Source organism: Trichoderma virens, assembly GCF_000170995.1.
Source record: "Trichoderma virens Gv29-8 chromosome Unknown TRIVIscaffold_84, whole genome shotgun sequence".
NCBI classification, from domain to species: domain Eukaryota; kingdom Fungi; phylum Ascomycota; class Sordariomycetes; order Hypocreales; family Hypocreaceae; genus Trichoderma; species Trichoderma virens.
The window spans coordinates 725,785-742,690 of NW_014013665.1; the positions used below are offsets into that span (position 1 = coordinate 725,785).

Below are 16,906 nucleotides of genomic sequence, written 5' to 3' on the forward strand. Positions count from 1 at the left end.
TTGGACGGAACATGTTCCGCGACGGCAGCCGCCCAAACACATCCGATGCCGTCCATCTGATTGCGGGGATGCCTCCATGGCCTGCTCGTACATCTCGAAATACTCCGATCGTCGCACTAAGCCGCTAAGCTCCCGTGCGCTAGTCGTACTAGTACCTTGAGAGGAAGGGCAAGCCCCACCGCCCTTCGGATTTTATCTAGATATTGCCCTAGTTGTGCCGCGCGATATTCAGCCTAGCGGTACTGGTACCTTGATATGTACGACCCCTAGCAAACACGGCTCGCGACTTCAGCTTGGCTATCACCCCATGCAGCATGCAAAACCCATGTCTTTCAGCTGCGTTCGATGCCAGCTGAGCTCTCGAGTGCCCCTCAGAATTACTTCACTGTGACGTCGGTGCCGCGGTTGATGCTACGCAAACACACCCTCCTCGCATGATCATGAAGCGTGTTGAACGGCCATTCGACCACGTCGTCGATCATGTCTTGCCTGTGAGGCAACGCGATGCAATGCAAGGTCAAATTATCGTAAGTGCCCAGTTTTTACGGCACAGAGTCGAATCATTGCCGGCTGGACCCTTCTTCGGGCTTCTCTTGGCATCCGAGACCAGCTGAACCTCCTGCCGTGTGTGTGATGCCGATGATCGAGCAACGCAGACTCTATCGGATAGCATTCGGATTGGATGGTCGTATGCCGCTATGTTCCAGATGAGGAGAACCCAGGCGTTGCCTGACGGCGCTAATGAGTCAGAATAATTTATCTCTGAAATCAAAGCGCCAATGGGGGAGTTGCTGTGTCTGCAGCATGCATCTGTATGCTTTGCCTCAGTCCATTTACTCCAAGGAGAGCTTAATTTCCCATAGGGCCTTTTTGACAGACTTCAGACTACGTAGCCGTGGCCCTTTTGTCTTAAATTCACATTGAATACACCCTTCACAAGCCTTTCCTCACGGTAACTACAACTGTCCTTTGTCAGTTTTTCTCTGCCTACCTCTTTATTCTGTCCAAGGCCAACAACTGCACAAATTTGTCATGTTTCTTCACGAGCTCGACGACAATGGATTGCAGGTGGCAAAGGACCTTGTTCGAGGCTTGGTCGAAGACAACGATAGGATCTTCGCCGCCATTGATAGCACTCGAAGTCTCTCTCAGGCCATTGACGCAGTCGGCATAGAGGCAAGCAACTCGCCTGAATCAAAAGTTCGATTGGCCCTTCTCGCAAAGCTGGACAAGCTGGCTGCGGGCAACTTGAATCTTATCAGCCCCTTCTTTGCACAAGAGCGGATGCTCGCAGTCTCAGACGCCGCAAGATGCTACCACCTCCTGTTAAATTCCAATGAAACCGACGCAGAAGGCTTCAAGATTAGATTGTTTGCGAATGAGCCCACAGCTTCAATTTACAGTCTTATATCATGTCAGCACATTGCTGTAACACCAGAGACAATCAAACCAGCAGTGATCAAGCTGCTAGATGTGGCTATATCCTATGGATTTAATATAGGGCAAGACCCGATAAACAATCTGTTCGATATGGATGAATTTGCAAATGTAATAGACGGAATCGATGCTGAAGCACTCAGAACCTTCTTTCGGAACCTCCAGAGACTTCAAGCCTTAGTGCGCTTCCCCGAAGATCTGGATGCGCTTCTTCGGTCGCCATTCAAATCAGCTTTCCAGATTGCACACGCACCGAAAGACGCATTCGTTACGACTATCAGCCACTATGGTCTCCCCGCTGAACGCGCCATCCTTATCCATGAGCATGCCTCCCTGGTGGATATGCGCAATGAGCAGGTATGGGCGGCCATGTTGGCTTCCAAGACGGATATTCATCTCTCTGCCTTGACGAGCTCAGACACGGCGGCTCCATCAGACTCAGTGGTGGCACTGGCCACACCTACAACGAAACAAACTACGAGCTATACGCAGATATTCGGCGACATTGTCCTTGGGGGTTGTGATGACTGTAACGCGGTCACCAGTCCAGCGGCCTACTTTGTAGATCTTCTGCGTATGCTCAAAAACGCACCCAGCGACTCTAGCAAACCGACTGGTCCAAGCCTTCTTGACAAATTGACGGAGAGACGCCCAGATCTACTAACTATGCAACTGTCCTGTGTCAATACAAATGTGTTGATTCCATATATTGACCTCGCTAACGAAGCAATGGAGTCCTTCATCAAGAATGTTGGAAATATCGTCCCGCCTACGCCTGTCCCTATCCAGGGGTTCAACATGACGGAAGAAGACACCAGTGATACCAGTCTATCAGAGCCGCAGCATACAGACTATGGCATCTATCAGACCCAAATTGCTGCACAAAACTTCCCCCTTACCGTTTTCCCTTACAGCCAGGCCCTTGATACGCAGCGTCTATTCTTCTCAAATCTCAAAGTATCACTATCCGATGTTGTGGCACTTTTTGGATCAGAACAAAGATTATTTCCTACAACTGATGGGAGCACCCCTCCTACCTCTGATATGCTCAAGTTAGCGAAAGACGTGTTGAGCAGTGCGGACGCGGCTGAATATCTCGGGCTCTCCCCTGCAGACCACGTTGCCATTACAGGCTCTTCAGTTTATTCGCTCGATTTTTTCAAGGCCGTTATCGATCCAAACATGCAGGACGACGCCTATGGACAAAAGATCGGGCGTCTAGGTACGGCGCAATATTGGGGTTATGAGTCAGACCAACTCATGCTGTCAGAGAATAATGACGAGGGGTTGCCCTTTGTCAAGTCTCAGTTTCTCCGACGATCAGAAATTACAGTTGAGCAATTATTGGGGCTTCTCAGAGCGAGAACACTACAGGGCCAACTTGTACTTGAGAATGCAGACGCTTCGCCGACTTTCTCTGGCAAGCTTGAAGATCTCAGACTTCGTCATCCAACTAAAGACAATGCCAAAGCGGCCCTTACAGTGCCAGATTGCAAACTACTTCAGTCCTTTATACGGCTGTGGCATAAGACTGGATGGACAGTACAAGATCTTGACTGCCTCATCACATCATTTGGCACTAAAGACACGCTGTATAACATTACGCCACAGACTATTGTCGCCATGTCGGCGGTACAGCGCATCTCGACCCTCACCGGCATTGAAGTGTTTAGGCTTATGCCTCTCTGGGACCTTATGGACACAAACGGAGACAACTCACTTTACGCCAAACTATTCCTCGGGGGCAAAGCAGATAGACAGGATGCCGTGTTTGGAAAAGATGATCAGGGACGATATCTAGCGGGTGGCTTGAGTCTTGAGGAGAACCGTGCGCCGCTACTGGCTGCATTCCGTTTGACAGAGGAGAGCTTCTCTGCTATTGTGGCTGCAGCAAATATCCAAAACGACAAGCTCGATTTGGCTAACGTAACTAGCATATACCGCATATCTCTCTTCTGCCAGATACTTGCAATTGATCCGAAATATTTTGAAGGACTACAAGGTCTGCTAAACCCATCGTTGGTTTTTGAAAGCCCGCAGGCTGCATTTAGCATCATAAAGGAATTTCAGGAGTTGGTGGATGCTGGTTTGAGCCAAGAACAGCTTCTCTTCTTTACTGGTAATGACCAAGCTATGCTTTCGAGAGGGTTAGATTTGGGGCTATCTATGCTGCAGATCGTCTTGGCCGCTTCGGACATTATAATCAACATTCAGAGCAGTAAAGATACTTTACCAGTAATCACCGAGGGCATGATGGCTTCGCCAGCTGATGTGACTACCGCATCAGTCAAGTTGTTTGATTCTGCGACTGCGCAATTAGTCACAGAGTTCATTGAGAGTGAGTTAACTTGAATCAATACAAAAAGGGTTTTGACTGACTTGTCCAGTGGTTCCCGGGACGGACTTAACCGAGACCTCGTCGGTATACCAAAAGGTCCTCCTACCATATTTCTCCAGCAATAGCCAAGAGGCACACAAAATCTTCTTTGAGCAACCGGAACCTACCGGGACGGACGAGGAAAAGGCTATTGCTTGGGAAGCTATACTAAACTCTCGACGAGTATTCTTCCTAAAAAGCGTCATTGAACCGCTTCAGACACAGACTGAAAGAGACGTTGTCCTAAAGGTCCTCACCCCACTCTACCCCGACTCGGACCCTATCATATTGAAAGTTTTGCTCGATGACCTATACGGAGATTCATGGGACCAGCCTCCAGTGCGCAAACTCATACTGGACATTTTGGGCAGTTTGTCAGCATTAAACGAGTCTACTCTCAACAAAGACTCATCAGATGTCTTCTTCAAACCCCCTGCTGCAGACTCATACCGGCTCTTCGTGCCTGACGAAACTTTATCCTCGAGCCCTAGCGTGACTCTAGATGGCACCGCGCTTAAATTTGAGGAAGACACGGGGGGTTGGATCTCGAACCAAATCCGCCTCTCAAATAGCCAAGCGTACAGCCTCCATCGAACCGACGGAGGCGGCTTAGCGGAGTGTTCTTATTCTACCCTACGAAGCCCCAGTCAGCCGTTCCCCCTTGGCACACTTCTCGCACATGACACCACCGTCTTCGCGCAAAGTATGTTGAGAATAGTATCGCGAGCGACTGGTTTGTATGTCAGCATGAAACTCAGCGTCGATGAGGTCCAATTCTTTCAAGTTCAGGTCAACCCTACCCTTGCTGTCGACTTTGGGAACATTAGCTTTGCAGCAATACAATTTCTCCAAAGATATAGAGACTTGGCTGACAAACTGAATGGCCCAACCGCTCTTCTTCAATTCCTCAAATGGACCAGCACTTCTCCCCATGATGGTTTGGTGACCGCTCTGGCCACGCTTACAGCGCTCTCTGAAACTCAAATAGAAGAGTATCTAGCCCAAAGGTTCCCTGGCCAAGAAGAGCAGCAAATAGTCACTCTCTTCTCCGGAGTAACAGAGTTGAAAATACTGCTGGATTGCTTTGCGTTCGTCAATAGCACGGGCGTGCCTGGCTTGACTCTCAAGCTTCTGTTCACGCTTGGCACTCCAATCATCCCACCTACCGCGCCCACGGATTTTGACAATGCCGCGAAGGTACGGCTTCTCCTCCGATCTACGCCATCCTCCCCCAATGGAGCAGACCTAAGGGCGCAGGTAAACAGCGGGCTGCGACAGAACCAGCGTGTCGCACTGGTGAGCTATCTATTGCAGCATAAATACATAATAAGCGAGGGCATCACAGACGCAGACGGTCTCTTTGAGTTCCTACTAATTGATGTACAAATGGGACCTTGTCTTGAAACGTCACGCATAAAGCAGGCTATCTCTACCGTGCAGGTCTATGTGCGAAGGTGTATCCTCGGCCTAGAAAAAGGGAAGGGCGTTAGTAGCGATACAATGAACATGGATCGCTGGAATTGGATGCAGAATTATAGGATATGGGAGGCTAATAGGAAAGTCTTCCTCTATCCTGAGAATTGGCTAGATGCGTCTCTTCGGGATGATAAGTCGGAGGTCTTTCAGATGCTTGAGTCGAGTATATTACAGAACGATCTGGACAGCAATAAGATCATCGACCTTATCAAGGGTTACGTCTATGGGGTAGGTGAGATCGCAGACCTCGACGTTCAGGCCTATCTGTGGAAGAAAGGAGAGGATGAGTTTACTGGGACATTTCACTTCTTCGCCCGAACGAGAACGGCCCCATATATTTATTACTACCGTACCTTGGACATTGTGCCGAGGCCTAGAGGTGCGTTGGTCTACATGTACTGGCAACCTTGGACCAAGATCGACATCGAAGTTCCCATACTGGAAGTTGACGCAGACGGAAAACCTTTACCCTTGTCGGGATCCTACCTCATTCCAGCCCTCTATGGAGAACGTCTATTTCTATTCTTCCCTCAAATCGTGCTCAAGACGTCCTCAAATCCTAATGCCACGGGCAAAATAATCGAGGGCGTAGGCGATGAGGATGTTGACACCCTAAAGGCGTCCAAGTGCTGGCAAATCCAGATGGGCTGGGCAGAATACCGCAACGGCAAGTGGACGCCGAAGCAGGTATCTCAGGCTGCATTGGAGGTGAGGGGAGCCCAGGAAACTGATTTCCCCATAGCAAATGGCAAAAAACCGGATGATAAAATCTGGCTCAAAGCGCAAGAGTTCCCTAGCATTTCCTCATTCAAGTTCTGGATCAAATCCCGTCCGACTGGCCTGATCCCCCCAAAAACCGACACTACAAACTCCAGCCCTTCGCCGCCACGAAAGGCCCCTGAGCCTAGTACTAGCATCCTAATGATTGAAGTGGAGCGATGGATTGAGGTGGATCAAGGATCGCTACTGCCTCGATACATCAATTACCCATTGGGTCGATTCGAGATGCGCGGATCGCAGGTCATCTTAGTCGACCTCAGCGCCGCCCCTGCAACAGATCCTTTCAAAAAACCGTGGTTGTCAACCATTCCAACTGTATTCAACAAGATGTCATGGCACATAGAGAAGGATGGTGATAAGAGAACCCCCGAGATTCCGATAGACAGAGGATCCGGACCAGAGCAACCACTCCTGGGGATTGTGACCAAATTGGTAGACAATACCCCCAAGAAAGATGTGGAGTGGACACTGTCATTCAATCACTCGCAGGTTAATAAAGCGACTGGCCTGATCCAAGATATCATAACTACGGAGTCCACAATATCGTATATTACGTACCCGACCAGTACTTCTACTACCACCTTTCCTTCCGACGTGTTCCAGCATACCCTCGACCGGGATCTAATATCCATGTCGACATCATATGAAGGCGTTGACCAGTTGTATGCCTTCCTTAGCAGCGTATCAGCGGATGACACTTTCCTTGCCTTTGGTAAAAGGAACGGCCCAGTTCATGAGCTTTCAACTCCTTACGCTCTTTATAACTGGGAACTGGGTGCCCATTCTATCATGCTTCTTATGGAGAGGCTACAAGCTACTGGACAGTATGACCTCGCAATTAGTATAGCTCACCTTGTCTTTGACCCGACCATTGATGGGACATCACTTGATCGGTGCTGGTTATTTCTCCCATTTAAGGAGCTCGCAAACGGCCAGATTGACTCTGTGGAAGATATCCTGAAGAAGCTCAAACCTTCTAGCGGGTCGGAAGATGGCATGGCGACGAATATACTAGAATGGCGGAAGAATCCCTTCAATGCTCATATTGTGGCAAGGACGAGGCCGCTGGCATTCATGCGCAGGATCATCATGAAGTACATCGAGATTCTAGTCGCCAGTGGAGACGTTTATTTCCGGCAGAACACGCTCGAGGCGTTACCTCTCGCCATCCAGCGTTACGTGGAAGCGTCCCACGTTTTCGGGTCGGCACCAATACCGGTTCCGAAGTTGACGAAACCGGTTTTTCAGTCATATGCAGACCTTGAGAAGACACTTGACGATTTTTCCAATTCTCAGTTCGATATGGAGCTTGATTTTCCCTTCTACAGCGACCCTGCATCGCGAGGTACAACCACGGCTCAAGGCGGTGTTGCTTTGATGGGCATCTTGAAAACCACCTACTTTTGTGTGCCATCAAATCCGAAGCTTGTGGAACTTCGTAACTTGATTGATGATCGACTTTTTAAGATTCGAAATTGTCAAGACATCAATGGCGTAGTCCGAAGCCTTGCTCTCTTCGAGCCTCCAATCGATCCTGGGTTGCTGGTTCGCGCAACGGCCTATGGGATTAGCATTTCCCAGCTTCTGAGCAGTACCGTTGGCCCCATGCCAAATTATCGTTTCCAATACTTGCTACAGAAGGCACTGGAGCTGTGTATTGAACTCAAATCGATGGGGCAAACCCTGTTGTCCATCAAAGAGAAAAAGGACACAGAGGCATTGGCAAACCTCCGGGCACGTCAAGATATCGTGATTCAATCGCTCATGATTGAAGCGAAGAAGATAGCCAAAACTGAGGCGGAGTCAAGCATTGATGCACTCCTCGAGTCTCGGAAGGGCCTAGTCACTAGACTAGAATACTTCCTCGCTCTTTCTGGTAGTGATGACGTGTCGGTCCCTGATGAGAATAAAGACTGGGAAGACATCGCTCAGGCCATTGAGAAACCGACAACAGATAATCTCCGCATGACATCCCATGAGAAGCTTGAGATGCAAAAAGCAGATGAAGCAGCAGCACTCAACCAAAAGGCCACCATTCTCGACATAGCAGCCAGCATCGTCAAGGCCATACCCGATATCAGTGAAGAAATAGAGCCTTTCGGAGTAGGAGTGTCCATAGGCTCTATCACCAGAAATGTTGCTGAAGCTATGCTCATCAACTCGAGTGTGATGCGTTTCCAAGCTCAATCCTCGGAATACGAAGGTACACGCGCATCCCGCACAGGGTTTCTCATCAAGCAACTCCAGGACAGGCGGTTACAGGCCAACATGGCCGGTCGCGAAATTAAGCAGGTAGACAAGCAAATAGCAACGGCGCGAATACGTGTGGAGATGTGTGAGCGAGACATTGAAATCCAGCAACAGCAAGCTCAGCAAGCGCGTGATACGGAAGAATGGCTGAGGAGCAAATACACCAGTGAGCAGCTGTACGGGTGGATGGAAGGTGTGGTCCGCAATTTGTACCACCAAACATACTTGATCGCGGATGACCTCGCTCAGAAAGCGCAAAAAGCGTTCCGATTTGAGAAAGGAGATCAGTCGGTTGATTTCATCGGTCCATCAACCTGGGATGAGGGCAGGCAGGGAATGTTCTCCGGGGAGAATCTCTATTTATCGCTAAAGCGGCTAGAGACTGCTTACATGGAGCATCGCTTCCATGATTTCGAGATTGTCAAGAATATTTCGCTACGTCAGATTCGGCCGTGGGCATTGCTAACCCTCCGCGAGACGGGAACAGCGGAGTTTGACCTGCCCGAGGTCCTCTTCGATTTTGACTTTCCCGGTCATTATTCTCGACGGATAAAGTCAGTAGGGATGACTATCCCGTGCATCGTCGGCCCATACACTAGCGTTAACGCGACACTGACCTTGCTGGAACACCGATACCGTACTAAGCCAGATGCTAAGAATGGGGCTGACTACCCCCAGAAAGACTCAGATGAAAGGTTCCAAACAGACCAGATTCCCATACAGAGTATTGCAGTTTCTCACGGGCAGCAAGACAGCGGCGTCTTTAACCTTGACTTCAGGGACGAGAGGTATATCCCCTTTGAAGGGGCCGGGGCTATAAGCAAATGGCGCCTCGAACTGCCTACCTCGGTCAAACAATTTGATTACAACACAATCAGCGATATTGTTCTCCATGTTAAATACACGGCTATCCAGGGAGGAGCTGCATTCCGAAAGGCAGCGTCCGATGCAGCATCTACTTTCCAAAAGAACGCTGCTGGTTTATCCGCTACTGAGGGAATGTTTGCCTTGCTTGATCTGAAGAATGACTTTCCTACGGAGTGGCACCGTTTAGTGTCGGCGGATAAGACACAGCCTTCCTCAATGCCCCTATCGGCCTTGCAGGATCGATTACCCTTTTTTACAAGAGGAACACAAGTTAAGGCTGAGACTATCTCTGTGCTTGTGCTGTCTGATACAAAGATTAACATGGTAGAGGACATTACATTGACCACGACGAAACAGGTAGCGCTTACTTCTGGGTCTGCGATAGGTTCTTATCAGGTTGCGACAGCTAAGGACCTAACAGATGCAGTGGGAAATTGGAGCCTTACACTTCTGCCAAAAGCAATGAGTGCAAATGTTTCCAGGATTCTGATAGTATACAGATACATACTATAGTATAGCAATATTAGAGCGGCAGTACATTGTACTTGAGCCAGCTCGTGTTAGTACTGGGACGGATTGGGAAAGAGGAAGCTCATCAGATTGATACATAAGTTGACTACGGGTACTTAGCTGTATTTGATGGTATAGTCTCGACGTCAATCAAATGAATAAAATGTCGTCTCTCGCCCATAGCAAAAGTCATTTCGTTGGTGAACGTGTCAATCTCCCAATGAAGGCGAGGTTGAGGATGTGACCATCACCTGCATTGAAGCGCTTATCATCTACAACCAGGCAAATATTAAGATAAAAGAGGCATTAAAATTGAGTCTGCTGGCTAGTATTAGCGGCTGACAAATAGACGACCAGCAGATCACTATCATCGCGAAACATACATGAGTATAACTACGTGTTAGCAGCCATATAACTTAAATGCTCTCAAATATTTATCTAGTTGACTGCCACATCTACTGTATAACAGTAAAAGACGTCTTGGACACCCTTACCACCGCTTTCCCTATAGCCTTGGCGAGAGAAGACGATCAAGGAACTCGGGAGTGGGAGAGGTTTCCCATTATATATATTGACCACAAGCTCACCCCTATTCTATGAACTCGAGATCACATGCCCAAATTTTAATATGAAATATCGATTACTTTATTTCTGAGAAACCTTCCGGCGGGGATTGTTCTTGATTTAATTCACTTACCGTTAATTCTTTGTCCCCGACAATACGAGCAATATGGTGCACAGGATTCTATGGCACCAACAGCCAGCTTTATCTATAGCGAATTTATTTATGCGTGTATTTAGTTTTTGTTTATTCCCACTTTGTGGATACATATCAGGTGGCCAGAACCTTTCGTCGATGTGGGTGTTGCTAATGGAAGGGGTCTAATGCCGGCACCCACACTTTCTGTGTATGGCATGAGCCGATCCTCCGACATTAAGTCCAGGGGGCCCACTATCCTCTCATAGGGATACATTCTAGGGCGATTATTAAAAATTATAGTCCGACTCCTTTCCTATCATTCATCATAACGCTGAAGGGACCACGCGGAAGGTGGGGAAACCGGGAATGCTTGTTAAGGCTGTGTTGATGGCGTTCGTATGTAAGAATCTCGCTTACATGCATTCATTTCTAATACGTGGCTGATGGCTGTGTCGACCTACAACAGCACTGAATGTAACTACCTGTCTAGAGATTTTACTATAAATTCGGTGTCTACCCTTCCTTTAAAACACCCTGAAATTCATCAATTTGTCGAGAATTTCTCTCAAATTTGTTTTACTACTCTATAGCAATATCCCTTCATCCTTGGGACTAAAGTTTATTTTGGATTCTAAGACAAAATCCGTTGAAGATGATTATTTACGCCGCTGTCAAGAAATACAGAAGCAAAAATGCAAAGGAGAAAGAGAATCGTGAAAGGATGCAGCAATCTGGACAGACCTCTTACAATACAGGTAGCCAACCTAGCTACACCACCAGGACGACCCACGCCACAAGTCAGGTTTGTTTGCTCTCATATACTCACCCTAGACGGTAAACATTAGTCGGGTCTCAGGAACTAACAAATGGGAAATAATAGCAAGATCAACAACAGCGTCGCCGTTAACGGTTAATAGGCCAAATATTGGGAAACGGAACCCCAGCAGACAGCAGACATCCAATAGGAATTTTTAGAAGGGAACAGACTGAAACTGAATGATGTGGACAAGCGGTAGATGAGGAAAGGGTAGGAGGATAGAGTAATAGGCTTAGTTACTAGCAGTAAGAAGAATTCAATTATACAATTACAGCAAGATAACGGCATGGGTGACGTAGCAAACAGTAAGATCAAGCTACATATGAGATGTGAGATGTGAAACAAGATGTCTAAACTGGCTCAGATTAGTACTGGGCTTATTTAGTGTATAGCGGATAATACAATACCTCCGTGCCGGCAGTCTCGCATGGGATTTCCCTAAGAGGCTAAAATCGGGTTTAATCACTCTCGCGTTCGCCACCCAGCGTGGCCGTACTGAGTAATGTAGTCAACCAACAACCAAACTTGGTATGTTATTCGACATGTACCCATGGCTCTGGAAATAATTGGTTGTCTCCGGAATTCCCTTGCGCTGCCTCCGAGAGCATCCAACTAGAGATCACTTGAGTGGCAAGGGTAAACCTCATAAGCTAACTGCATCTAGCTAAGCATCAAACGCAGTGCACAGTCAGGGCTTAAATAACTTTGCACATGAAGAAGTTTGGATAACAAAAGGCCCAAGGATATACCTAACTTTCCTTAGAGGACATAGCCGAGCAATAGGAGAGCATTTAGCAGCGTGGTCTGTTTAGCTTGGAAGACCATGACGGCGTACGTAACTATCAGCATACAATATATTACCGACGACACAGTGTAAGTATTGGAACAGCTCAATAATGCCTACTAATAAGGTATATAACATAAAATCGAACTATCTGAGTTAAATGAAATATTATAAAAGCCTTAACGGCACTTAGAAAGAAATCAAATTTTGTACAGCACTTCCCAATCACTTTCCCCCATAGAATGTGGCTATTACTTAGATATTCCATAGCTGCCCATTGGTTGCATCTCCCGGTCTTGGGATGAGCTTCCTTCAAGGAAGGTAACCGAAGGGAGGATAAACCCACATAATTCACAAATGAAGGTTACAATTACTTCCATAGCAGTCGACATGCCCAGTAGAAGCCAGGGTGATGAATGAACGCCCCCAAAGACAAGAATGCAAGAGTAGGCAACGCGTACTAAAACAAAGGGGATGCATATAATGACGGCGATTAAGACGCGGTGCTCAATACGGGTAATGCAGTCTCGGTTTCGAAAGACAATTAGATATTCCAGGAGTAAGAGTCCCATGACGGCGACTATGATACCCGTTCCCACGCTGCTCAGAGAAGAATATTGAGTAACCGGGTTTCCATGGCTGAGGGTGTAATGAGACTTTGTTCCACCGATGATGACCAAGACCATGCCACCGAGCATGAGAATTTCAAGGAGGCGTCGGTGAAAAGACTTGATGGGGGCGCGGCCTTGGGCGTTCATAGAGTCAATAAGGCGCCCAAGAACTCCGTGTAATGTGAGAATTAAGGGACCAATGCCAAGACCAAGAAGAATTAACCAGCCGACGTATAGGCTCCGGTTAGTTGGCTGTGAAATTGTGGCTAGACGCATGGAATCCCCAATGAGGCGAGCGAGTGAGAGCATGATAAGAAAACGCCAACCAGCACCCTCCCTAAAACCGTGTTTGCGCAAGAGGTAGATGGCGCCACATAGATAGATGCAGTAGATGCCGATTTCAGCACAGGCAATTCCATCATATGCATCAAAGGGGCGGCCCATTCTGCCTGATGGTTAAGGTTGACAGAACGCAAAGAATGGTATAATTATTGGATCATATGCCGTTTCGGGTTCAAAGTCGAGATGCTGTGATATGAAAAAGAAGTGATATAGGACACTCTCACAGGAGAAAGAGGGATTCTTTGATTTATAAACTTTTAAGATGAAACTGAGTGATTCTCGTCTACTCCAACGGCCGATCCGAAATTAAGCTCGATCTGTAAAAAGTAATGCATACGCTTAACACCGTCTGAGCCACAGTCAACATCGCGATATAAGGTTGCAAACACAACAATAGAGACAAAGCATTGCCACCGCTTCAACAAGCTAGCAACTCAAACACTTGGCAGTCTCCATACCGTCACAAAAAAGATGAGTCGTTTAGAAATTCAGTCACTAGATGCGAGTCAGCCCAGGGCAATTTTACAGAAACCGAGGCATATGCAGCAATGGACTTCAGTTAGGTCAAAAAGTGCCACAGGATGACACATTGTAATTGGCTATGTTCGGAGCCAAGGCGGATTGCCCCCGAGCATACCCAATCTGTGAAGGGTTTAATTTGTATTTCTCCTAACACCTTTAATCCAGCAATTGCAAAGTCAGATTGAAACAGCACTCCACATAGTCTGGAGCATCAACGCTAGTCCTGTCGGTATCCCTGATCCACATCGGGAATTGAAGGCGCCGCGCTACGTCAACATTGTGGCTATGTTTGGACAGGGCCAATGGTTCGACTATGCCTATGTAGGTATGCAGTCTGTCGGCCCGCAATATCCAATCCTATCCCCGAGTCTTCGAAGCACATTCTGTATCGAGTCTTGAGGAAAATAATCATCTGCCCATATCGAGTGACAGGAGCCTCAGGTGTTCAGCATACAGAGTCTCGTTAACTTCACCGCCCTGCAGACGGCCAACTCGTTGCGTCTGGTTAGCCCCGATCCAATGAACAGTATGGAAGATACGTTGCAGCCCCCTGTCGCCTTGCCAGAACGTTTGTCACGCTTTGCCGTATGCTTCCTGCACTTGAGACAGCCCAGCATTCAAAAATTAGGAGTGGCTAAGTTGTGACGCAGTGTGACTTCTGCAGAAAGAAGAAGATCAAGTACGCCCTGCTGATATGAATACACTTGTGATGGCCCTGTCCGCAGCTAAGTAAATATAGGTGCTCTCGCGAATGGCCAAAGTGCACCACCTGCCGCCCATGGCCTGGTGAATGTGTATATTCCAAAGAAATTTCGGCCCCGAAACTACAGTGGGTTTTATTCTGGATTTAAGCGGTCCTGCGCGTTGTACTTATTCATCTAGTAGGGAAGATACCAATACAACATCCCCATCAACGCAAGATTTGAATAGTTTCCATGAACGTCTCCATTGTATAGAGGCGGCTCTCGAAAAACTAACCCTCGCAGTGAACCGACTTAGCATTACCAATAGCAGAGTAGATACTACCACTATCTCATCAGAAAGCAGTCCACCCACTGAATCAGTACAAGAGAATTCATGTGATGGAACAGAGGCTAATAGTCGACTGATTGCTGAACAAAACCAGCTATTTAACTTCCTTACCCCTCCAGCAAATATATCCATAGATATAGGAGCTCTTGGTAATAATGCGGGTTTATCGTCTCATCATCATCCCATTCCAAGAGGATTACAACATGTTCCCAACATACCCACAGCGCACAATCTTGCGATAACCTCTAACGCTCTCCAGGAATGCGATAAATTGGCTGGATTCTTTGTCCCATCAAGAGCTATAGGATATGCACTAATTAGTCGTAAGAATGACCCATGACTTTTTGTTTTCTGAGAACATGCAGGCTAATGAAGATTTCAAGGCTTCTCGCGTGTCGCCGACCTAGCCGGCCTTATAGCCGCCAAGCCTTCAGATCAAGTTTTGATGAAGGCCATATTCGAGCCCGATTCAGTTTCCCCACGTGGCTGGGTGCTCTACATTAACTTCATATTCCTCATACTATCGCACAAGGATCGGACCCTAAGTCACCTTACGAAGTCGTTCCGACATAACACTCGACTTGCCTTAGATGATGCAAGAATATTCTTGGAAACAAATGAAGTTAATGTTCAGGCTCTGGCAATGCTGTCATGTCTCGGAGAGGAGTACGCTTCTCCTGACCTGTCATGGATACTCGCCAGTCACGCCTGCCGGCAAGCTCAAGCCCTAAACTTACACCTCACGGAGCATCAAGATCCCGAAGAACGACAGCGCCGATTGACTCTTTTTTGGGTGCTCTTCATGGTCGACAAAACGTGCTCTCTAGCTTTGGGGCGCCCTGTATTGCTGCCAAGTCTAATGTATGAGAATGTACCATTGCCTGATTTCCAGCATCTCTTAAAGTTTCGCCCCCGCCACGGCCCGTGGAACATTTATTACAACCAACCTTTAATGTCCACATTCGGAGCGCATTTATTCAATCAAAACATCAAATTGTCAAGATTAACTGGTTTAGTTCTTGATATCTTGAACACTGGAGACCTATGTGGCGGCCGAGAAAATCTCATATCATATTTAGAGGATTGGGATGCCTCAACAAGACAAGTATGCCTTGGTGTCATACACCATTTCTAATTATCTAACTAATATCCACAGGTTCTATCGGAAGCTCGGGATCTAGAAGCAGATCATGCCAGTGAAGAACAACTTCATGGAATGTCACTTGCGATCCGACTCATGCGGTTCAAGTTTTTACATACCATCGTCCTATTACTGCAAGAAGATGTCCATTACACTACCCTCCGACTTGAGTCAGCACGCGAGGCTCTGTCCCTTCTCCCACATCTTTCGAGTAAAACGCATGTTTTTAGAGGAGTATTCTGGTGAGGAAACCTCCTGCATTCTAGTGTCCAGATAGGTACATCTCGTTAAACTAACTTCACGTATCGTTAGGGCACTTCTTTATTATCCATTTACCTCTTTTTTTGTAATATTCAACCACATCACACGTTATCCGAAAGCCCCCACTACTAGTGGAGATTTAGACCTGCTGGCTACAACAAGATCATACCTCCAAGCTATGAAGGGCAAGCTGCATATACAATCTGCCCTCCCAACTGAATTGGAACAAATGGCCGAATATTTTCTTAAGCTTGCGCACTCGGCTGTCTCCGGGGGCCCCCCAAACTACAACTCGAACAATATTCAAGACTGCGATACGACTTAGCTAGGTTTGAGTTAGTGGTTCCGAAAGCGACGCGGTCTTGGGCAATCTTCCTGATCATCCACCATAGGTAAAACATTCTGTATATCGCAAAAGACTCTCAACGACTAAAAGACACATATTCCTTTCTGTAAGAACATAGTTACTAGGTAGCTGTTAAAATATGGACAAGTGAACATATAGTACCCGATAATAGCTATATCTCACCATGCTACATACCAGCAGCAAAACACGCCATGTGTGTTACGGAGAAAGCAAGTTACAATTGATAGACTTGGTTAGTGCGCTCTGCAAAAGCATTTTGCATACACTATATTGAGCGTGAGGTTACAATGAATCTTCTTCCAGCGTAAGATTCTTGTTTTGAAGAAACGGAATGTGTCAAGCGAAGTAACATTGCTATTTTCAAAACTTGCTATCAAAAGACAGTCTTGATTCAACCTCTATTTCCAGAATATCTGATAGCCTCCCAGCTCTACAACACCAGGTACGGTGTTAGCCCGGCAAGAGACCCATCTGATTCAGGCCGCTGAACCTGGCAAACATACACGAAAAAATCTCATTAAGCAATCTTGGTACAGCCATGGAAGATTACAGCAGCTAGTTGGAATCGCCATGTGCTCAATATTAAGCTTACTCTCTAATCATGAATCTACCAAATCGTTCCAGTTGGTCTT

At 47.2% G+C, this 16,906-nt stretch overlaps 3 protein-coding genes across 3 annotated transcripts; 2 read left to right on the forward strand and 1 right to left on the reverse strand.

Annotated features, from left to right (window-relative positions):
* Window positions 1-1,080: 1,080 nt before the first annotated feature.
* Window positions 1,081-9,875, forward strand: TRIVIDRAFT_172252 (uncharacterized protein; the record flags this gene model as incomplete). The annotated part of the gene is made up of 2 exons (XM_014097988.1): window positions 1,081-3,779; window positions 4,462-9,875. The coding sequence occupies 2 exons, from the start codon at window positions 1,285-1,287 to the stop codon at window positions 9,698-9,700; spliced, it is 7,734 nt and encodes a 2,577-aa protein (XP_013953463.1).
* A 2,374-nt stretch (window positions 9,876-12,249) lies between these two features.
* On the reverse strand, window positions 12,250-13,053 carry TRIVIDRAFT_49577 (uncharacterized protein; the record flags this gene model as incomplete). The annotated part of the gene is made up of 1 exon (XM_014097989.1): window positions 12,250-13,053. One exon carries the CDS (start codon window positions 13,051-13,053, stop codon window positions 12,250-12,252), a length of 804 nt encoding a protein of 267 aa, XP_013953464.1.
* A 1,157-nt stretch (window positions 13,054-14,210) lies between these two features.
* Window positions 14,211-16,232, forward strand: TRIVIDRAFT_157297 (uncharacterized protein; the record flags this gene model as incomplete). The annotated part of the gene is made up of 6 exons (XM_014097990.1): window positions 14,211-14,302; window positions 14,356-14,536; window positions 14,765-14,828; window positions 14,889-15,610; window positions 15,662-15,888; window positions 15,959-16,232. Coding segments are annotated over 6 exons (1,560 nt in total), but the record flags the coding sequence as incomplete, so codon positions are not given.
* Window positions 16,233-16,906: the final 674 nt, after the last annotated feature.